The 24,523-nt window shown below is 42.8% G+C and overlaps 1 protein-coding gene across 1 annotated transcript in view; it reads left to right on the forward strand.

Moving 5' to 3' along the window:
* Positions 1-24,523, forward strand: part of LOC140428210 (BCLAF1 and THRAP3 family member 3-like) — a 57,554-nt gene that overhangs the window by 21,821 nt on the left and 11,210 nt on the right. The window contains exons 3-9 of the mRNA XM_072514413.1: positions 10,513-11,226; positions 11,593-12,336; positions 18,315-18,493; positions 20,891-21,002; positions 21,099-21,156; positions 22,126-22,253; positions 23,881-23,977. Coding sequence (XP_072370514.1) covers positions 10,513-11,226; positions 11,593-12,336; positions 18,315-18,493; positions 20,891-21,002; positions 21,099-21,156; positions 22,126-22,253; positions 23,881-23,977 — 2,032 coding nt within the window. The remainder of the gene's footprint in view (positions 1-10,512; positions 11,227-11,592; positions 12,337-18,314; positions 18,494-20,890; positions 21,003-21,098; positions 21,157-22,125; positions 22,254-23,880; positions 23,978-24,523) is intronic.

Below are 24,523 nucleotides of genomic sequence, written 5' to 3' on the forward strand. Positions count from 1 at the left end.
CAGCCACTGATTCATGCAACAAGCACTGGAACTTCTGTTTATTACGAATTTACATAATTTGTAGCAGTAATTTGAATCCTAAAACTGTCTATGTGAAACTAGTTAGATTGACCTTCATAACGGATTATCTACACACTTCTGTAAACTGAGTGAATTGGTTTTAACAAACTGGATTGAGAAAAGTGTAAACTGAGGTACAGAATTCAAGGAATTGAGTCAATGCCACCTATTGATTTTAGCAATTTAAGATGGTTTTGCCTGAAACTATTGGAAATAAACATAAATCCAAATCCATAAATTCAATGTTTAAAACATTGATAGAAACAAACCAGATCAGCCTTGAACAATAAATTGGTTAGAAGTAATAAATAAAGTGGTCGGTGGAAATTAGCAGCTAATAAATTCATTAATCAGCACTGTTTCAGGAATTAAAAGTGGACCTACAAAGAGCGATGGGAATTAAATAAATAAAAATGAACAGAAGAGGCAAATTTACATGAGTACAATTAAGATTAAGTTAAGTTGGCATTTAATAAATGTAATCTAATGGAACTGTGCACAATTATTTTAAATTGGATTGCACAGGATCACAAGAAGCACTTAGGTTTTTGAGCAAAGTCACCAAATATATTTATTTGTTGCAAACATTTTTTTATTCAGATAAGGAAATTGGTGGGGGTGGGGGGTGGGGGGTGGGGGAAGGAGAGAAATATAGTCCCTAAAGTCTGCAGTGTTGTGAAGGATCAGTAGCTAAGGTAGCTGGAGCCTGATTAGTAGCAATTAACAGAAAACAGTCTCCCCATAAATGAGCCATCATTTTCAGGTTGACAAACTCACGAGTGAATTGCCACAGGGATCAGTGCTGGACCCTCAACTATGCATGGGGTTGACTATTGTAGTCAGATTTGCCAAGGATCCAAAGGTAGACAGGAAAACAAGTTGTTAGGAGGGTACCAAGAATAGGTTGTCAATAGACACAAATTTGGTTGATAAATATAATGTGGAAAAATGTGGTCAATTTGGCAGGAAGAGTGGAAGCACAGAATTTTATTTTCTAGGACAAAGCAACCACCACAGACATAATCCTTAGAACATTACAGCGCAGTACAGACCCTTCGGCCCTCGATGTTGCGCCAACATGTGAAACCGCTCTAAAGCCCATCTACACTATTCCCTTATCGTCCATAGGTCTATCCAATGACCATTTGAATGTCCTTAGTGTTGGCGAGTCCACTACTGTTGCAGGCAGGGCATTCCACGCCCTTACTACTCTCTGAGTAAAGAACCTACTTCTGACATCTGTCTTATTTCTATCTCCCCTCAATTTAAAGCTATGTCCCCTCGTGCTAGACATCACCATCCGAGGGAAAAGGCTCTCACTGTCCATCCTAGCCAATCCTCTGATCACCTTGTATGCCTCAATTAAGTCACCTCTTAACCACCTTCTCTCTAACTAAAACGGCCTCAAGTCCCTCAGCCTTTCCTCATAAGATCTTCCCTCCATACCAGGCAACATTCTGGTAAATCTCCTCTGCACCCTTTCCAATGTTTCCACATCCTTCCTATAATGCGGCGACCAGAATTGCACGCAATACTCCAAATGTGGCCGCACCAAAAGAACAAAGAACAAAGAAATGTACAGCACAGGAACAGGCCCTTCGGCCCTCCAAGCCCGTGCCGACCATGCTGCCCGACTAAACTACAATCTTCTACACTTCCTGGGTCCGTATCCCTCTATTGCCATCCTATTCATGTATTTGTCAAGATGCCCCTTAAATGTCACTATCGTCCCTGCTTCCACCACCTCCTCCGGTAGCGAGTTCCAGGCACCCACTACCCTCTGTGTAAAAAAAAAAAAAAAAAAAAAAAAAAAAAAAAAAAAAAAAAAAAACTTGCCTCTTACATCTACTCTAAACCTTGCCCCTCTCACCTTAAACCTAGTAATTGACTGCCCCCTAGTAATTGACCCCTCTACCCTGGGGAAAAGCCTCTGACTATCCACTCTATGCCCCTCATAATTTTGTAGACCTCTATCAGGTCGCCCCTCAACCTCTGTCGTTCCAGTGAGAAGAAACCGAGTTTATTCAACCGCTCCTCATAGCTAATGCCCTCCATACCAGGCAACATTCTGGTAAATCTCTTCTGCACCCTCTCTAAAGCCTCCACATCCTTCTGGTAGTGTGGCAACCAGAATTGAACACTATACTCCCAAGTGTGGCCTAACTAAGATTCTCTACAGCTGCAACATGACTTGCCAATTCTTATACTCAATGCCCCGGCCAATGAAGGCAAGCATGCCGTATGCCTTCTTGACTACCTTCTCCACCTGTGTTGCCCCTTTCAATGACCTGTGGACCTGTACACCTAGATCTCTCTGACTTTCAATACTCTTGAGGGTTCTACCATTCACTGTATATTCCCTACCTGCATTAGACCTTCCAAAATGCATTACCTCACATTTGTCCAGATTAAACTCCCATCTGCCATCTCTCCGCCCAAGTCTCCAAACATGTAAATCCTGCTGTATCCTCCGACAGTCCTCATCGCTATTCGCAATTCCACCAACCTTTGTGTCGTCTGCAAACTTACTAATCAGACCAGTTACATTTTCCAGAGTTTTGTACACCTGCAACATGACCTCATGGCTCCGAAACTCAATCCCTCTACCAATAAAAGCCAACACACCGTACGCCTTCTTAACAACCTGTCAACATGGGTGGCAACTTTCGGGGATCTATGTACATGGGACACCAAGATCTCTCTGCTCATCCACACTACCAAGAATCTTACCATTAGCCCAGTACTCTGTATTCTTGTTTCTCCTTCCAAAATGAATCACCTCTCACTTTTCTGCATTAAACTCCATTTGCCACTTCCCAGCGCTGCAGCTTATCTATGTCCCTCTGTAACTTGTAACATCCTTCTGCACTGTCCACAACTCCACCGACTTTAGTGTCGTCTGCAAATTTACTCACCTATCCTTCTGCACCCTCCTCCAGGTCATTTATAAAAATGACAAACAGTAGTGGCCCCAAAACAGATCCTTGTGGTACACCACGAGTAACTGGACTCCAGTCTGAACATTTCCCATCAACCACCACCCTTTGTCATCTTCCAGCTAGCCAATTTCTGATCCAAACTGCTAAATCACCCTATTTTCTGCAGTAGCCTACCATGGGGAACCTTATCAAACGCTTTACTGAAACCCATATACATCACATCAACTGCTTTACCCTCATCCACCTGTTTGGTCACCTCAAAGAACTCAATAAGGTTTGTGAGACACGACCTACCATTCACAAAACCGTGTTGACTATGTCTAATCAAATTACATCTTTACATAAGCCTCCTTCTTCCTCTTGACAAGTGTTTCGACTGCTTTAGTAAACCACGGTTCCCTTGCTCGACCACTTCCTCCCTGCCTGACAGGTACATACTTATCAAGGACACGCAGTAGCTGTTCCGTGAATAAGCTCCACATTTCCATTGTGCCCATCCCCTGCAGTTTTCCTCTCCATCCGATGCATCCTAAGTCTTGCCTCATCGCATCATAATTGCCTTTCCCCCAGATATAACTCTTGCCCTGCGGTATATACCTATCCCTTTCCATCACTAAAGTAAACTTAATCGAATTGTGGTCACTATCACCAAAGTGCTCACCTACCTCCAAATCTAACACCTGTCCTGGTTCATTACCCAGTACCAAATCCAATATGGCCTCGCCTCTCCTTGGCCTATCTACATACTGTCAGGAAACCCTCCTGCACACATTGGACAAAAACGGACCCATCTAAAGTACTCGAACTATAGTGTTTCCAGTCAATATTTGGAAAGTTAAAGTCCCCCATAACAACTACCCTGTTGCTTTCGCTCCTATCCAGAATCATCTTTGCAATCCTTTCCTCTACATAGCTGGAACTTTTCGGAGGCCTATAGAAAACCCCTAACAGGGTGACCTCCTTTCCTGTTTCTAACCTCCGCTCATACTACCTCAGTAGACGAGTCCTCATCAAACATCCTTTCTGCCACCGTAATACTGTCCTTGACTAACAATGCCACCCCTCCCCCTCTTTTACCACCACCCCAGAGCTTTACTGAAATATCTAAACCGCGGCACCTGCAACAACCATTCCTGTCCCTGCTCTATCCATGTCTCCGAAATGGCCACAACATCGAAGTCCCAAGTACCAGATGACGTGGAGTCAGTGTGGGTAGAGTTGAGGAACCACAAAGGCAAAAAAAACATGATGGGAGTTATGTACAGGCCTCCTAACAGTGGTCAGGACCGGGGGCACAAAGTGCACCACGAAATAGAAAGTGCATATCAGAAAGGCAAGGTCACAGTGATCATGGGGGACTTCAATATGCAGGAGGACTGGTTAAATAATGCTGCCAGTGGACCCAAGGAAAGGGAATTCATTGAATGTTTACAGGAGGGCTTTTTGGAACAGCTTGTGATGGAGCCCACGAGGGAACAGGCCATTCTGGACATTTAAAGTAAGGGAACAATTAGGAGGCAGTGATCATAATATGGTAGAATTCAATCTCCAATTTGAAAGAAAGAAGGTAGAATCAGATGTAAAGGTGTTACAGTTAAATAAAGGTAACTACAGGGGCATGAGGGAGGAACTGACGAAAATCGACCGGGAGCAGAGCCTAGTGGGAAAGACAGTAGCACAGCAATGGCAGGAGTTTCTGGGAGTAATTGAGGACACAGTACAGAGGTTCATCCCAAAGAAAAGAAAGGTTATCAGAGGGGGGATTAGGCAGCCATGGCTTACAAAGGAAGTTAGGGAATGCATCAAAGCAAAAGAGAAAGCCTATAATGTGGCAAAGAGTAGTGGGAAGTCAGAAGATTGGGAAGGCTACAAAAACAAACAGAGGATAACAAAGAGAGAAATAAGGAAAGAGAGGATCAAATATGAAGGTAGGCTAGCCAGTAACATTTGGAATGATAGTAAAAGTTTCTTTAAATACATTAAAAACAAACGGGAGGCAAAAGTTGACATTGGGCTGCTCCAAAATGACGCTGGTAATTTTGTGATTGGAGACAACGAAATAGCTGAGCAACTAAATAAGTACTTTGCGTCAGTCTTCACAGTAGAAGACATGAGTAATATCCCAACAATTCCGGAGAGTCAGGGGGCAGAGTTGAATATGGTAGCCATCACAAAGGAGAAAGTGCTAGAGAAACTAAGAGGTCTAAAATTGATAAATCTCCGGGCCCAGATGGGCTACATCCTAGAGCTCTAAAGGAGATAGCTGAAGAAATAGTGGCGGCATTAGTTATGATCTTACTGGAGTCGGGGAAAGTCCCAGAGGATTGGAAAATCGCTGTTGTAACCCCCTTGTTCAAGAAGGGAACAAGGAAAAAGATGGAAAATTATAGGCCAATTAGCCTAACCTCGGTTGTTGGCAAGATTCTAGAATCCATTGTTAAGGATGAGATTTCTAAATTCTTGGAAGTGCAGGGTCGGATTAGGACAAGTCAGCATGGATTTAGTAAGGGGAGGTCATGCCTGACAAACCTGTTAGAGTTCTTTGAAGAGATAACAAATAGGTTAGACCAAGGAGAGCCAATGGATGTTATCTATCTTGACTTCCAAAAGGCCTTTGATAAGGTGCCTCACGGGAGACTGCTGAGTAAAATAAGGGCCCATGGTATTCGAGGCAAGGTACTAACGTGGCTTGACGATTGGCTGTCGGGCAGAAGGCAGAGAGTTGGGATAAAAGGTTCTTTTTCGGAATGGCAACCGGTGACGAGTGGTGTCCCGCAGGGTTCAGTGTTGGGGCCACAGCTGTTCTCTTTATATATTCCTTCTTCTGCACTGTAGATTCAATGATAATCTATGATTAATCTAGGACAAAGGTTCGGCACAACATCGTGGGCCGAAGGGCCTGTTCTGTGCTGTATTTTCTATGTTCTATATGTTCTATTAACGATCTAGATGATGGGACTGGGGGCATTCTGGCTAAGTTTGCCGATGATACAAAGATAGGTGGAGCGGCAGGTCGTATGGAGGTGGTGGGGAGGCTGCAGAAAGATTTAGACAGTTTAGGAGCGTGGTCCAAGAAATGGCTGCTGAAATTCAACGTGGGCAAGTGCGAGGTCTTGCACTTTGGAAAAAGAATAGAGGCATGGACTATTTTCTAAACGGTGACAAAATTCATAATACTGAAGTGCAAAGGGACTTGGGAGTCCGAGTCCAGGATTCTCTAAAGGTAAACTTGCCCCAATTATCCAGAAATCTGAAACCCTCCCTCCTGCACCATCCATGTAGCCACGTGTTCAACTCCTCTCTCTCCCTATTCCTCGTCTTGCTAGCACGTGGCACAGGTAACAACCCAGAGATAATAACTCGGTTTGTCCTAGATCTAAGTTTCCACCCTCGCTCCCTGAATTCCTGCCTTACATCCCTATCCCTTTTCCTACCTATGTCGTTGGTACCTATGTGGACCACGACTTGGGGCTGCTCCCCCTTAAGGATCCCAAAAACACGATCCAAGACATCACGCACCCTGGCACCTGGGAGGCAACAAACCAACCGCGGTCTCTCTCGTTCCCACAGAATCTCCTATCTATCCCCCTAACTATGGAGTCTCCAATGACTAATGTTCTACTCCTCTCCCCCTTCCCTTCTGAGCAACAGGGACAGACTCTGTGCCAGAGACCTGTACCCCATGGCTTACCCCTGGTAAGTCTTCTCCCCCCCCCCCCCCCCCCCCCCAACAGTATCCAAAGTGGTATACTTGTTACTAAGGGGAACGACCACAGGGTATCCCTGTACTGACTGCTTCCTCCCAGCCCCTCTCACCGTCACCCATCTATCTTGATTCTTCGGAGTAACTACATCCCTGAAGCTTCTATCTATGACCACCTCTGCCTCCCGAATGATCCGAAGTTCATTCAGCTCCAGTTCCCTAACGCGGTTTCTGAGGAGCTGGAGATGGGTGCACAGATGAAATCCGCAGGGACACTTGACGGCGTTAGTGTCACAATTAGGCTTACATTAACACTGCAATGAAGTTACTGTGAAAATCCTCTAGTCGCCACACTCCGGCACCTGTTTGGGTATACGGAGAAAGAATTCAGAATGCCCAAATCATCAACAGCACATCTTTCGAGACTTGTAGGAGGAAACCGGAGCACCCAGAGGAAGCCCATGCATACTGGGAGAACATGCAGACTCCGCACAGACAATGATCCAAGCCGGGAATCAATCCCAGGTCCCTGGCTCTGTGAAGCAACGGTGCTAACCACTCTGTTACCATGTCGCCCGTATACAAATGTCTGCACAGCGTCAGCCATGTGCACCATCTGAAAGATGCGCAGGAACTCACCAAGGTTCCTTTGCCAACACCTTCCAAACCCATGACCACGACCATCTAGGACAAGAGCAGCAGGCGCATGGGAGCAGCACCATGGAGGTTTTCCTCCAAGCCACTCACCATCCTGACTTGGAAATATGTCGCCATTCCTTCACTGTTGCTGGGTCAAAATCCGGGAAATCCTAACAGCACAATGGGTGTACCTACAGCTCCCTGACTGCAACGGTTCAAGAAGGCAGCTCACCATATTTTCAAGGGCAACAAGGTGTGGGCAATAATTGCTGGCCTAGCCAGAAAAGCCCACATTCAGTAAATTAATTTTTAAAAAAAATAATATTATTTAAATGGAGATGGACTGCAGAATAGTGCAAAGGAATCCGGATCCTTGTAGAGTAACAAAGTTACTGTGCAGGTACAGCAATTAATTAGGAAGGCAAATGGATTTATTTGCATGGGGATGGAGTATAAAAATAGCTGCTACAACTGTATATGGCATTTGTGAGATGCGTGTGTACAGCTTTGTTCTTAAAGGAGGGATAAGCTTGCATTGGAAGCAGTTGAGAGAAGGTTCACTAGGCTGTCCTGGGATGAAGAGCTTATCTGATGAAAGATTGGGCAGATTAGGCCTGTACATAAGAGTTTAGGGAGGTGATCTTGTTGAAACATATTCTAAGGGGGCTTGTCAGGGTAGATGCTGAGAGGAGGTTTTCCCTCATGTGGCCTCTAGAACTAGGGACCATAGTCTTAAAATAAGGTGGAATTGCTTCGCTGAATGTTTGGAATTGTCTTTCCCAGCAAATATATTCAAGGCTGACTTCGGCAGTTTTTTGATCTACAATGGAATCAAGGGTTATGGGGAGTACCGGCAGAAATGTGTAGATGAGCGTACAATCAGATCAGCCATGATCTTATTGCATTGCAGAGCAGACTCGATGGGCTGAATGGTTTCCGCTTGTTCCTATTTCTTATAATGCAATTAACACCGTAAGGGAGCTGAATCAGGTAGAAGAGATTGTCCTGGCTGGCATGCCAGCCGTATGTCATTATAAGGTGACTGAGCGAGAGGAAACCATGGCAGAATTGCCACTGTTGATCACTAGAACGGTTTGTGTGTGGATGTCGGGTGAGTAAGGTTGATTCTGGTTGTTGAAAATTGGTCATCGAGCATATTGGAATCGCTGCAGGAATTCCTCTGGACAGCATCTTAAGCAACAGTCTTGAATACTTCATTAATACCTTCTGTTCATCACAAAGTCAGTGAGGCTGGTAGCTGATTGCAGACTATTCTGCAGGTAATGGAGTCATAGGTGTCTGCATGCAGCAAAACCAAGGCAGCATTGTGGTTTCGGCTGATGTATGAGCACTGACCATCTCGAGTAGAGAGCCGAAAGAACCTATGTCTTTGTCATATTGCTATCACCAAATCCCTCACCATCAACTTTCGAGGAGCGCCTTTATCAGAAATTGAGTGGCCTGGCCACGTAAACAGAACGGCTACTAGAACAGGTAAGAAGTTGGATATTCTACACTCAAGTGACTTGTCTCCTGTCTTTTCAAAGCCGCTCCATCAAGTTCAAGGCATTTGATGGGGCCTGAACGGAATAGTCTCCACTTGCCTGGATGTGTGCAGCTGCAACAAATAACACAAAATACTCGCCACCATCCAAGACAAAACAGCCCCTTTAGTACCTCATCCATAAGCTAAAACACCCAACCCATCAGCCACCAATGTACAGTGTATATGATACAAGATGTACAGTAACATTCCACGTTTATTTGCCAGACCTCTCAAATTGTGTCCTTGGTTACATAGAAGGACTCCAAATCGCATACTTGGATGTGTATATTACCATTTCTTCATCACTGAACCAAAATCCTTCAACTCCCATATTGCAGCACTGTGGGAGCGCCTTCACGAAAACAGCAATTCAAGAGGGCCACTACTACCTTGAGGACAACTGGAGGCCGAAAATAACTGCTGGCCTTGCCAGTGACTCCCCATGTTCTGAAAATTAGGTTTAGCTGTGAAGCTTTCCTATAGTTGTGTACTTTCTGAGCACATTAATATAGGGCACCTTTAAATAATGGCTACTTGTATGTCATGGTCAGCATGTGTGGAATCTCAGCAAAAACCATTGTGAAGCAGCTGATGAAGATGCTGTTTCTTCCTCGTTGTATTGCTGAAATCAAGTCTTCAATTAATTTCAACCTCAATGTTCCATTAAGACTATCACTCCACAAACTTGGAAAATTGTTGCAGATGGAGAAATGTATATCCTTGCTTCTCTGCATGCCATTCCTTCATGGCTCTTCAATGTTGAAATAGTTAAAAATCAATGGAAAATTGGGTGCCAAGATGTTTTTGGATCTGACCTGTGAGTGGTATCAAATAAAATCATAAGTCTTATGCTTGATATCTGGTTTGTTCTTGACTTATTGATTTCTTCTGAACAATGCCTGCCAATTGACTTCCTAAGGTCACCAGTTTGGCACAGCTTTCTTTTGTAAATTTGCACTTCACCATTTAATTATTGGAATGTATTTGAACATTTTTCCAGTGATTCTATCTGTGATATCTCCCAGTCAAATGATACCACACAAGTGCATCGTGAATGGAGAATAGCCACCTGAAATTAGAATTTTAAATTGCATGTTAATATGTCTAAATTTAATTAAATTTATGGTGAACATTTACAACAGTTACAACTTGTGTTTGTATAGTGTTTATAGTGTCTTTGAACTAGTAAAATGTTCCAAGGCACTTGATGGGGGTATTATCAAACCATATTTGACGCAACCAGAAATGTTAGGGCAGATGATCTAAAGCTTGTCAGAGAGAGGCTTTAAAGTGTGCATTAAAACAGGAGAGCGAGCCATAGAGATTCTGGAGGGAATTCCAGAGCTTCAAGTCCAGGCAGACCTCTGGGCAGGATCCTGCTTTTTTTTTTAAACTAGAGTTTGTTGAACTGCTGGTCCTGCTTCCAATAAAACACTGCAGCCTTTAACATTGTTTATTCTCAGTCTCATCATTGTCATTTTGTGATGCTGATTACATTAAAAGTGTAATCCAAAAGTGAGAATGAATCTTTCTGCAATGAGGTTATAACTGGAATGAGCTTCTACATTTGTGTTTTATTTCAGTTGTACCAAAATGTCCCATCTTCTCCTTCAAATACATTGTAGGTCAATCTCGCCAACATATGGAAGAAGCCAAGAATACCTTGTTGAAAGACCACTCTATCAATCCTATAGTAGCGAGCTAAGAGAATTTGGTCAAAGCTCAGGAAGACCTGTACAGTGGAGGAATCAACGAGAGAAATGGACTGAAACAGTAAATGTGGAACCAAGATCGGGAGATCCCCAATATGGTGCCGTTCATCATAAAATATTTGAGTATGGGCATCCTTCCCCAAATGCAAGAAGAGTCGAAACAGAATATACAGCTACAACTGGAAGAAACTGTTACCTACAAGAAAGAGAAGGAAACCAAACCTATCCACTTCCTTCAAGATTTCTTGAAGTCAATCCATACAATGATCATGATGAACGGCCATCTGACAGCAGTGAATGGCACGATCAACGGCACCATTCTCACAGTGAACGGCACCATGAGCACGATCAATGGCAGAATGACCTTGATGATCGGCATCACCATCAGAACGTGGAAATCCCAACTCATAGCCGATTGTATAGCGAAAAGCCCAAGAGCTTCGGAGGTGATCCACAAATGGATTCGTATGAGAAACCAGTGGTTACTACATATGGTTCCACGGAAAAGTGGTATGACTCGGAAGATTTTAGAAGTCATGGTTTGCATGAGGAAAGGTATTCAGGTTCTTCACGTTCTCCTGGAAGACGCGCTGAAGAGTTTCCGAATAGGAGCTCCTACCAGAAGAGGTATTGGAATAGAACCATTAAGGCTGTGTTTTGATGTAAAACCTCAACTGAAATAAAATGGTCACATTTATGAGTTGAGGATTTAAAAGTTGAAAGCCCTTTGTCCTAATCTGAAAGTGAACATTTTGTTTAAATAATGAGCTCTTGTGTTTTGAGAGAGAGCAGATTGGATGGCTTGAAAGTTGAGGACCACTTTATTTTTCCCTCAGCATCCTGCCGAATGGCTTTCAGAAGGATAAATGGTTAGACTAGTAACCTGGCAAATATACTGCTTTCGAGGCATTGCTCACAAACTTCAAGTATTACCAAACTTAATTCTCACTGTCTTCTCTCTACTGCAAGGTAAACTGCTTTATGTCAACACAGGTATCCTGAGGAGGATGAAGTCCGAGGGTACAGAGAAGCATCTGGAAGAAACTGGGTACCTGGAAAGCATGAGGAGATCGAGCATGAACGAGATTTAAAATTGAGAGGGGAGAAATTCCCTCCTATTAGGAAAAGCTACCCCCCTGAATCGTACGGTGATTCTGAAGGCATACATGTTAAAGATTTATCAAAAGACCGGTACAGTAACAGTGACCGCTATGAAGAGTATGTGCAGGTAAAGACTGGGTTTGCACATTCACCAAAGTATCCTGAGGTGCAGGCCTCTTCTGCGCAACACCAGATATTTTCCAGTGAAAGACAGCAAAGGTATTCAAGCAAAGAGAAAGAGTTTACCACCAGCAGCTCAAGTAATAAAGAGGTGAGTCGTTTTCACAGTAGTGGTCGGAGGCCAGGTTCTGATGCGAACAGAACAGAGGGCCGCCACTCTGTGTCAGCAAAATATTCTGTTCCTGAGCATTACTCTAGCAGGTTTCAGCATGTAAGCAAGAAAGAAGTAATCCCAAGATCTACAACTTCAGTCACAAGAGGACGTACGGAAAGAGGAAAGGAATTAAGAAAGCGCTCCGAGTTTTCCAAAGACCGACGTGACGATGCCCATAAACGTTCAAGCCACAGATCTTGCCATGTGGAAACATCACGACGTGGTACTAATAGTGAGCGCGACAGAAAAACGGAGTCTCTAACAATCAAATTAGATATGAAGAAATCTGTGAACAAGTCCAGGTATTGTCCTTAATTCTTTGCTATGAGGCTGGGTAAAGAAATTTCATGCATATTTTTCGTATCCATCTAAAAATTTAAGTTATAGTATCCTTCCCTTACAGAAAGCAGCCTGTGATGAATTATCAACTAGCTTAAAAATATTTCTTAGACTTTGGTGCTGCACAAGCTTTTTAAGTACCAGTCTCTTTCTATAATAGAGGTGCTATGATTTCCAGTTTTTACTCATGGTTTGCCTTTGCTAATCCTAGCAATTCTAAAAATTCTTTAGTTCCTGCTTTATGGAAATGAGCAGGAAGGGAAGAATTCCCTATCTTTGAACTTGTATTAAGTCTACATGTTCTGAAACGTGACCAAGGAATTGCATTTTTAAGAACAAGGGTTTCTATATATTATATAATACAATCAAATGGGAAAGACTAAAGAAAGGATGGAACAAGTCCTTTGTGATGGGCTGCTGCCTGATTTGTCCATATACCAGAAGCTGTTAGAAAAAAGCATTAAATCAATATGAATTCTAAATGAAGAGCTCGTATTGCAGATTTTGAAAGCTTATTGTGAAAAGCTGGAAAATTATACTGGGAAAATGGCAACTGCCTCGACCTGGAACTGGGCTGAGCTGGCATTGTTCAACCTGGAACTGGACTGAGCTGGCATTCAACCTGGAACTGGACTGAGCTGGCATTCAACCTGGAACTGGACTGAGCTGGCATTGTTCAACACAATTCTCATTGCGAACTGAGGTATCTCTTTAAATTGGAGTATTAATTTATTGGTATTTGGATATCCTGTATGAGAAGAAGAAATTGTGTAACTAATCAAGGAAATCTGCATAATCATCCTGGATAAGTTGGGGGTGTCATTCCTGCCCAGGTGAAGACTACAGGAAAATAATTTGTGCAATGGAAATGTTTACACAAAGATCTAATCTTCAATCAGCCTATGTTGGAATGATCTGTAACTTGTCAGGATAATGTAAGAAAATCAATAAACTGTGCCCGAGTTAAAAAGAATTCATTCAGGCGTATGTTTGCTGTGGATAGGCAGTTCTTTCTGCAAGCCTTGTTTGACCAATGGCATTATCTTGCTATGTGAAAATGTTTCAACATAGAAGAATACAGAATGGAACTCGAAAATTAAAATTTGTCACTTTCATCACAACTTGGATTCGTCAACATATCCTGCAGATCCTGGGTTCAGCAAATTTGTACAACTTTTTTTCCCTATGATGCTGATATGAAATCTTCATTTTGGAACAGTGCTGTTCAAGAGTTCAGTAGGCTTCTAATTTGAAGTAAACCATTCTCGATGGATCGCAACATTCAATATGTTGCCTTCTTTGTTTTGGTTTTCAAGCTGGGAAGGAATGACGTGTTAGTCCAGGGAACATTGAGAGAGTGATGGCTGCCATAAGCTGCTGAAGTAGAAGATGCTCATTTCAAAAAGGAGGATCCAATTGTTTTACATATTCCAGTGGAAAGGAAAATGGAAAATAGTGCAATACCACAAGCCCATCAACTGTGTACGAATGTCACATACCCAGGATCTTAAGATGTCAGAATTCTCTGTATAAATGTGGACATCTTTGAGGAATATCAAAACAACTGAATTGAAGCCTCTCCCGTTGACATGTTGATATGTATATTCAACAGCATTGCCATCATGGAACCCTCAAACTCAACATTCTCAGGGTCTCCATTGGCCAGAAACTTAACTGGACCCAGCATATAAACACTGGCTACAAGAGCAGGAGAGAGGTTGGGAATTGTATAGCATGTAACTAACCTGACTCTCCAAGCCTGTGCAGCATCTGCATGGAACAAGTCAGAAGTCTGATGGAATACTCTTCACTTGCCTTGATGAGCACAGCTCCAACAATCCTCGAACCCAACACCGTCCAGGCCAAGGCAGCCCACTTATTGACACCTCATCCAGCATCTTAAAGGTTCACTCCATCCACCACTGGGGCACCATGGCAGCAGTGTGTACCATCTGCAAGATGTTTTGCACCAACTCCCAAAAAGGCTCCTTCAACAGCACCTTCCAAACCTGTGACCTCTTACCACCTAGAAGGACAAGGGCTGCAGCTGCATGGAAACACTTAAGTTCCCCTCCAAATGACTCACCATCCTGACTTGGAAACAGACTGCTGTTCCTTCACTGTCACTGGATCAAAATCCTGGAACTCTCTCCCTGACAGCACTGTTGGTGTACCTATACCATATGGACTGATGTGATTCAAGATGACAGCTCATCACCATCTTCTCAGAACAATTATGGATGGGCAATAAATGCTGTCCTCGTCAACAGTGCCCGCATCCCATGAAAAAAATGTTTTCAGATGAAGATTAAAGATGACCGTGTTGACTACCAGTACAGAGTACTTGATATGAGTAGCTCGACAAAAAAAAATCAATCTTGCCCTTTCACTGAATAATATTTATTAGTGTCACAAGTGTGCTTACATTAACACTGCAATGAAGTTACTGTGAGAATCCCCTAATCACCACTACAGCGCCTGTTCGGGTAGATCTGAGGGAGATTTCGGAATGTTCAATTCACCTAATGAGCACATCTTTCGGGACTTATTACATTCGTACCACACAAGTGCCAGGCAATCACCATCTACAAGAGGGGATCTAACCATCGCCCCATGACATTACCATTGCTGAATCCCCCACAATCAACATCATGGGGGTTACCATTGATCAGAGACTGAACTGGACTAGCCATATTAATACTGAGGCTGCCAGGTCAAAGGCTACAAATCCTACAATGAGTAACTCTCCTCGATTCCCCGCTGGGTCACTGTCTGTGCTGAGTCTGCACATTCTCCCTGTGTCTGCGTGGGTTTACTTCGGGTGCTCTGGTTTCCTCCCACAGCCCAAAGACGTGCAGGTTAGGTGGATTGGCCATGATAAATTGCCCTTCGTGACCAAAAAGGTTAGGAGGGGTTATTGAGTTCCGGAGATAGGAGGACGTGCGGGCTTAAGTGGGTCGGTGCAGACTCGATGGGCCGAATGGCCTCCTTCACTCTCTGTTCTATGTTCGCTTGACACCCCCCCCCCCCCCCCCCCCCAAGTCTGTCCACCATCTACAAGGCACAAGTCAGGAGTGTAATGGAATACTCTCCACTTGCCTGAATGAGTGCAACTCCAACAACACAAGAAGCTTGACATCATCCAGGACGTCTGTCCACCATCTACAAGGCACAAGTCAGGAATGTAATGGAATACTCTCCACTTGCCTGAATGAGTGCAGCTCCAACAACACCAGAAGCTTGACGTCATCCAGGACAAAGCAGCCCGCTTGATTGCTCCCCCTTCCACAAACATTCAAATCCTCCACCACTGAACAGTGGCAGCCATGTGTACCATCTACAAGATGTACTGCAGTAATGCACCAAGGTTCCTTAGACAGCACCTCCCAAACCCACAACCACTACCATCTAGAAGGACAAGAACAGCAGATACCTGGGAACCCCACCACTTCAAGGTTTCCCTCCAAGTCACTCACCACCCTGACTTTGAAATATATCGCTGTTCCTTCACTGTCGCTGGGGAAAAACCCTGGAACTGCCTCCCTAACCGCACTGGGTGTACCTACACCTCAAGGACTGCAGCAGTTCAAGAAGGCAACTTATCACCACCTTCTGAAGGTCAACTAGGGATAGGCAATAAATGCTGGCCATCCAGCGATGCCGACATCCCATAAATGAATTTTAAAAGTAAAAGACCGGAGCACCCAGAGGAAACCCACACAGACACTGGGAGACATCCGTGACTCCGCACAGGCAGTGACCCAAGCCGGGAATCGATCCCGAGTCCCTGGAGCTGTGAAGCAACAGTGTTAACCACTGTGCTACAGTGGTGCCCACCTATCATCCTGAAATCACAATGAACAATAATAGAATTAATGGCTAATCATGGCAATCGATCTCAGAACTGATCTACAACAGACTTGGAATTGAAATGAAGGGAACTCTAGCTGTGGAGAACATTGGGATTCAAACTTGCTACAGTTGGCCACATCTCATTTCTCAGATTACTCTGTATGCTGATGACTGTATCCCAAAATATTTGACCTAACCGCTTCCACGATCACACTAGCAAACCAGTTCTACACATTAGTCACTCGCTTGCTTAAAAAAATGTTTCTTCAGTTTACTCTCCCCTGTAAGGACAAGATGTGTCCTTTGATTCTACTGTTCTGACTAGGTGAAAAGGCTGTTCTCCGTTTTACCTGATGCTGCATGAACGAACCATTGCTTTATACAAAGTGGACAATCTCGAGGAAAATTCTACTGACATTGTGTGAAAGTAGTCAGAATTTTGATGCAGCGTAAATCAAAATTAATTCGAGGTCTGATTTGATCTTCCCAATGTACCTAATTGGCTGGCATATCCAGTGGCATGCAATTAATGGATAACTCCAAACTTGTTAACTCCATTTTTCTGGGCCATTAACTGCACTACAGTTCTACAAAGGCATTTTCAAAATCACCAGCTTGTGATGGCACTTGCTGAAAATTACCCCAAAGGACAACACAACTTGAGAGGCCCTGAATTTGGATTGCTAGCCATGAAGTGGCTTTTCGTGTGAAATTTCTTTCTACTCAGCCTCAAATATTCAACCATTAGTGATATTTTCTGACCGATGGCGTAGCTGATAAAATTAATGTGATTTTCCCTTTTGATAACCACCTTGAAAACCAAAATTTGTTTTTTAAGCATAAACTCCAATTTTGACAAATTACTTCTCATATATGTGTAGTCATATTAAATTCTGTAGTATGTGCAGGAGTTATTTTACAAGAAGACTAAAGGAAACCAAAGCCAGATCATTAAGGTATGAACATGAAATTTCCATTTGCTGCTTTTCCACATCCATAGAATACAATGTGAATGACAACTAGTGTTTGGCAAAAATGGGTTTGGGATTTAGTTTGAATTGGAATTAATTTACTGTAATGGGAGGCTTAATTTAAGTTCAATACATCTGACAAAGAGGATGGCATCATTTTGGGTGGATGCCCATGTGTTTTGGCTACATAAGCTTCCATCTTTCTTTTGGCACATACCTAGAATCAGCTTTGATCTAAATTTATGGAAGTTTTGCATTGTAGGTCACACATTTTAAAATCTAATTATCAATCCTAATGAGATTTGTTTCAATGCCTTCTCATGGTTGCTCCACTGACAGCACTCTGCTTGTCTCTGGGTGCCATTCTCTTGCCACTTTAATGGCGTGACAACTTTAGATGACCGTGGGAGTCAATCCAGACATCAACCAATACTATAGTGGATAGTTCTCCCAGAATTATGCAATGGCCAATTATCTCTGAACTAATATCTGCTGCAAAAGTGAAGCAAGCCCCTCTGGCAATAATTGGCCTGTATGTGTAATATTAATGGTGGGTTTCACAATTCCGGAATCAATGTGGGTACAATATTTGAAATTAAACAATAATATAATCTAAAACAGACATTGGGACGAGTACCTCAAACAGAAAAGACCCGCACCCCACCCACCCTCTTGGGGCGGCATGGCTGTGAACACAGAGCCGGGGACCCGGGTTCGATTCGGACTTGGGTGACTGTGTGGAGTTTCCATGTTCTCCCCATGTCTGCATGGGTTTCCTCTGGATACTGTGGTTTCCTCCCACAGTCCAAACATAACTAGGCTAGGTGGATTGTCCATGATTGGGTGGGGATGGGGGAGTGGGTCTATGTAGTGTTCTTTCAGAGGGTTGGTGCAGACTCCATGGGTCAAATGGCCTCCTGCACTGTAGGGATTCTATCGATTACTGAAAACTAACTGCCTGTGAAACTTTTATTTTTAGAATTGCTGCACCCAGTAACTACAAGGTTTGCTGTTGTATTTATGTATATTTACGGATAATCTGGATTCTTTTGATGAAAGCTCATAAATGCCTGATTCCTAGTTGTGAATTTTTTGAATGTATGTGGGGATTTCTCCAGGCCATCATCAAGCCATGCTTCAGAGAGACTAATGTCTCGGGATTTGGTTAGCGTTGGCAAGAAACGAGATGAGTTCCATCATGTCTTTGAGCATATGGGTTCATCATTCAAGGCTAACCCGAACATCTCATCAGGACAATTTGCCCAGGAGATAATCACTTTGATGCACCAGATTAAAGGTTGGACATGCATTATGGCATCCTTTTTATTTAGTTGCAAGAAGTGCTGCTGGTAGTGAGATGATGGCAATTAGAGTGCTGCTTGTTTATCAGTGGCATAATGAATATGTTTATTAAGTATTATCTAATGGTGCTTAAACCATGTTAATTTTAACATGCACATTTCTTCACAATTGTTTAAAATATTGTATTTGTACATTGTGAAATCTGACTTAAGGTCTAACCACTTTCTTTTCTGGTGCTGAACATGCTAAATTAAATGAGTTTGGGTTGTAGCATTAATCCAGCTCCTAATTAACACCCTAAAATTCCATACTATTCTTGGGGAGGTTAAAGTAGAGAGCAGAGGCTCATGTGGAATGTAGTAGCATTGACCATGTTGGCCAAACAGACTGTTTCTGTGCTGTACATTCAAAGAAATATATATCATTCTGTCACCATGAGTTAGCCGGTGGTAGTTTTGAGGATGGACTTCCTTTCTTTTATTGGGCTAGTGAGTGCAGTCATTGAACTGGATCTTAGCCACATTATTCCTGACCTTTTGCACCGGTCTCTGTCACTGTCTCACTTAAGCCAATTGGTGAAGTTCCTCTCTATCTGAATGTTGAGCAACCATTTTGCTCCCAAAGCCTTGTCCCAATACTAAACTCCATAGTCTAGCAGATTAGTGCAATTTGTTTGCAATCCAAAAGTAACATCTGAATCAATATTTCTTATCGATCATGAACATTTAAATAGGTGGATAGTTGTGTAATGTTGCTTAATTCAAATAGTCTGAAGTAAATGTCTTCCCCTACAATTCCCATGTTGTTGTCTTAAATAAGAACATTTGTAGTAGGAGCTGGAATAGGTTCTATTCCCAAATCTGGTCCACATTTAGTAAAGTTGTGGTTGTTCTAATATTTCAACTCTACTTTTCCACAATATCCCTGAATTCAAAGTTTATTATTCTCGATCTCAAATATACTGAGTATCCACAGTCCTCTGATCTAGCGTGCCAAAGCGTTGCAATCCACTAAATGGGGGAATGTCCTCATCGCAGTTCTAAATGGCAGATCCTTTAATCTGAGGCTATGACCTAGTTCTAGATTTTCCCCAATAGGGGAAACAATGTCATGGCATTGCCCTGTAAAGCACTAAGAATTTTCTATGTCTTAATCATCTTTCATTCTCCTAAAGTCGAGGGAATATAAACCCATTGTATTCTTTCTATGTCCCTTTGCAGCATCCTCCTTGTCGTTTTTTTGCCAAATCCATTGCACTTAGCCCTCATCTCCCTTTCCTCTTCTCTCCTTGAGTTCCCTCCCTGAAGGCAGGCCCTCTGTGGTTATTTGTTCAGCCACAGCAAGGACAAATGCCATGGCTTTTATTAGGGTGGGACAAAGAGAAAGGCACTTTAAAATCCCTATCCCCATTACTAATTTATAGATTAATTCAGAGTATTGGTTCATTTGCATATTAGAGCAAAACTTTGAATTAAAAAAAAATGTAAAGGCTGTGAATTAAATATTGCATTAAATATTAGAACATTGTTAGGTAATAGCTTGAGATTTAAGTTTTAATTTTTTCAATAATCTTTGGATGAGGGCATCGCTGGCTGGGCCAGCATTTGTTGCCCATCCCTAATTGTCCTTGAACTGAATAACTTACTGGGCCATTTTTGAGGGCAATTAATAATCAACTACATTGCTGTTCGGGCAGCATGGTAGCATTGCGGATAGCACAATTGCTTCACAGCTCCAGGGTCCCAGGGTCGATTCTGGCTTGGGTCACTGTCTGTGTGGAGTCTGCACATCCTCCCCGTGTGTACGTGGGTTTCCTCCGGGTGCTCCGGTTTCCTCCCACAGTCCAAAGATGTGCAGGTTAGGTGGATTGGCCATGATAAATTGCCCTTAGTGTCCCAAATTGCCCTTGGTGTTGGGTGGGGTTACTGGGTTATGGGGATAGGGTGGAGGTGTTGACCTTGGGTAGGGTGCTCTTTCCAAGAGCCGGTGCCGACTCGATGGGCCGAATGGCCTCCTTCTGCACTGTAAATTCTCTGATCTGTTCGTGTGGAGTCACGTGTAGGCCAGACCGAGTAAGGACCGCAGGTCTCCTGTAAAGGATGTTAGTGAACCAGTTGGGTTTTTACAACAAACAATGATAGTTTCATGACTGCCATTACCGAGAACAGCTTTACATTCCAAATTTTATTAATTTAATTTAAAATCTGTGGATTTGAACCCCATAAAATAGCCTAAGTCCCTGGATAACTAGTCCAGTGACATTACTGTTATGCTACCATCTCCCTCAATAATTTGTCTAAATGTCCAATTGACTTAAACATTTTGTATATTTCTACTTCTTTCCTACCAAAAGATGTCTCATGGTAACGAGTGGTCACGATTTTTGTTACAGAAGATCATTTTAAGTCTCCAGATCTAACATTGCATGATCGCTTTTCAAAGTTGCAAGATGCACAGAGTCCAGAAAGAGAAGAGGAAAAAGGTTTGGTCCCTGAGATACACAGGTATTGTAGTGATGCAGTATGCATTTTTAACTTGAAAAACAAACCTTTTATTGCTTAAGGACATAATTGATTTGTTTATTTTTCCTTCTGAAAAAGACGGATTGACATGTCATTGACAGACTTACACAGCTGGGAAAGGAAACCTATTAGAAAGGTATGTACCCCATTTAGTTATTATCATTTAATTTCCAATTCCATTTGGGATGTACCTCAGATAAATTAATTTCTTATAATTAGAAGGATTATGCTGTGGAAATAGATATTGGAATCGGTGAATGTATCCATCACATTTTGGGCATGTGCAAAATCTGTGCCACGCTTGTATCTGGTTAAATAAATCAACAAGGCACAACTGAATGGGAACACAGCCTTACAGTAGAGCATCAGCACGTGGGTACAAAAACATACCCCCTCTCCAGCATTGAAATGCTACCCTGTACTGTGTTTTCAAATCTCTAGAGAAGGCTTGAACCATGCCCTTGTGACATTTTATGTATTTATACATATGTTAGTGGCACAGTCCTGTATATCACCTATCTCTGTTCATCATCAATCCCATAACTCAGTCCACCTCAAACCCTGGCTTTTGTCTTTCCTGATGGCGGCACGGCCCCCTTGATCGACTCAAGCTTATGGCATCATGTAAGCTGAAGGAAGCCACAGGTGGTTACAGTTTTCACTTTTTATTTCAAGTAGGTAACAGAAGACTGCTGCAGTCCTGTGGTTCAAAATGGACCTCATTTGCTGCTCCAATCAGTGGGCTTGAGCTAGATTCCTAACCGACTACTCTGCTGCTCTCTCTCACTCCCTCTCCTAACTGCTCCACTCCCTAGCCTATAAGAACAAAATGTGCATAGGGTTTTATGATTTTGTTAAATACCTGCAGAATTTGTAAAACGTCTGACTATTCATGCAGTTTAGCCAAAAAAGCTATTATTCATTGAGGTAAGGTGAATAATCTGCTTTTGTGCTGCTGTTTAACTTAATTTCCAAGAAAAGCATTGCATTGGGATGGTATTGGTCAGCTTGCAAATATGTCTTGATAAAAATGAAGGCGCAAGTTTTTCTTGAGTCTGCAGTGGCTGATTTTGTTTTACTTGTAAGTATTCTCTCAATACTTTAGACAAGCACGTGGGTTGCTGTCAATCCAGATGATCTTCGCCATGACATAGAGAGAAGGAGGAAAGAAAGATTACAGGACAAATATAAGAAGCCACGTCAAACTGTGGAGCCTAGGTTTCTTTCTCACAGGTAACTTGGATTAATCACTCCTAAAATATCCTCCCAGAATATCAAAAATCTGTACAAGATTCCTTCCACTCCGAGAATTTCATGCTGGTTGTCGCATCAAGTCCACTTTATTGAGATTGACGTTAATTCATCAACAGTCCAGTAAGTCAATGTCCAACGAAGGTTCTTGCAGGTGGTTTTATCTGGCAGAATTCTTGGTCGAAGGAACCCGTTTGCAGTTTGAGTCTGTTATATAGATTAAGGGGCAATTTAGCGTGGCCAATCCACCTACCATGCACATCTTTGGGTTGTGGAGTGAGACCCACACTGACACGGAAAGAATGTGGAAAAGAGAATGTGCAAATTCCGCACAGACGATGATCCGGAGATCGGGGTCGAAACTGGGTCCTCGTTGCCGTGAGGCAGCAATGCTAACCACTGCGCCACCATGCTGCCCCAAGAGTCCAGTTTTCACTTCTAAGGTTAAACCACAACTGAAGACAGAATCCAAAAGCCGTATAATTAAAAACAACTCGGAACTCCTAGAACTTGCAGTGCAGAAGGAGGCCATTCGGCCCATCAAGTTTGCACTGGCTTTCGGAAAGAGCACCCTACGCCAGCCCACGCCTCCACCCTATCCCAGTAACCCCATCTAACCTTTTTGGACACCCAAGGGCAATTTATCATGGCCAATCCACCTAACCTGCACATCTTTGGACTGTGGGAGGAAACTGGAGCACCCGGAGGAAACCCACGCACACACTGGGAGGATGTGCAGACTCCGCACAGACAGTGACCCAAGCCGGGAATCGAACTTGGGACCCTGGAGCTGTGAAGCAACTGTGCTAACGACTGTGCTACCGTGCTGCTCCAGTATCAGTCATGTGACAGGGCAGTTTCTGGTCGAGCCATTCGGCTAATGCTGTACTTTAAGGACCCAGAGCAGTTTGTTGCAAACATCTTATTTGTTAGGTCTTTGTGTTGGCTTGGCTGGAATATTCCTACAGTGCAAGGGTGATAAATTAGCCTTTGTCCATTCTATGGAAGAGAAACAAATTAAGATTTTTGTTTTCTTCATGTCTTCCCAGTATGAAACGGGGAACATTACAAATATTCTGTAGAAAAAACTTACTAGAATTGCCTGTAGTGAATAGACAACGGTTGTACCTCAGTGGCTTGGTTCTGTATGTCTCCCTGATGATAGCAGAGTTGGAGACTGCATGTAGTCATTAAAGTAAGCTGTTTTCAAGCTTACTGAAACTCGTGAGTTGTTTCTTTCTCACGCCACGTGAGCAATATTAAGCAATGCTGTTACCCAAGTAGATTTGTAGATTCTTGCTTGTTTGTCCAGTGTGACACAGGTGGTTTTGTGTTTGAATTATTTCCCTGGCCCTAAATTAACACTTTTTCATGTGTTTAGCACTTGCATTCACCCAGCTAGGCTGTTTCCAATAGCAGGAAACTAGGTGGCAATTGCAAAAGCCTAATGGAAAAAAAAACGTAATTCAAAGTCTGGCTGATCACTGATTTATGATTCAAATTGAGCCTGCCATTGTTAATTTTTAAAGGAATCATTTTGTATTATGCATCATGTATCTAATGCTTTAATTTGAGATTTGGGTCCTCCAAATTATACATTTTATTACAGGTCGGAGAGGCCTGAAAAGTCTCGCTCACTCAATCGAATGAAAACAGCAAGAAATCCACATTTTAAAGAACCACCAGTTGGACTTGTGGAGCGTCGGGTAAGGATAGCAAATTGCTAATTCCAGTCAGCCGATTCTTTACAATAGATGCACCAGTTAGTAGTCTGTATGTATTAGATGAGAAGATATGAGTACATCTGGATCCATTATCCTGCACCATAACGTGCGCTGGACCACCTCACCATAAAATTGAACTTCAGACCCTGGACATTTCTACAAATTCTGTTCATTTGATATGTTTTCAAGCCATAAAGGACCTTAAAGCTATTGGGGTTTAGGTTCAGTTTGGGAATAAGATGAGGGATTCCCTCTGTCTAGGGAGTCTCAATAAGAAGTCTTACAACACCAGGTTAAAGTTCAACAGATTTGTTTTGAATCACTAGCTTTTTGGAGAGCAGCTCCATCAGGGAGTTTCAACTCATTGCTCCTGGGACTCATTCTGCCTCGTGTTGCCATGTCTCACTCTTTAGTCATGGGCACAGTATGGCATGGAGGTAACATAACTAGGGAGCTAGTGCATGGCAGTAATCAGATCTTTGGGTTCTGAAAAATATAAGCAATTCACAGTTTTGTTCTGGCTTGATA

Source organism: Scyliorhinus torazame, chromosome 8 (assembly GCF_047496885.1).
Source record: "Scyliorhinus torazame isolate Kashiwa2021f chromosome 8, sScyTor2.1, whole genome shotgun sequence".
Classification (NCBI taxonomy): domain Eukaryota; kingdom Metazoa; phylum Chordata; class Chondrichthyes; order Carcharhiniformes; family Scyliorhinidae; genus Scyliorhinus; species Scyliorhinus torazame.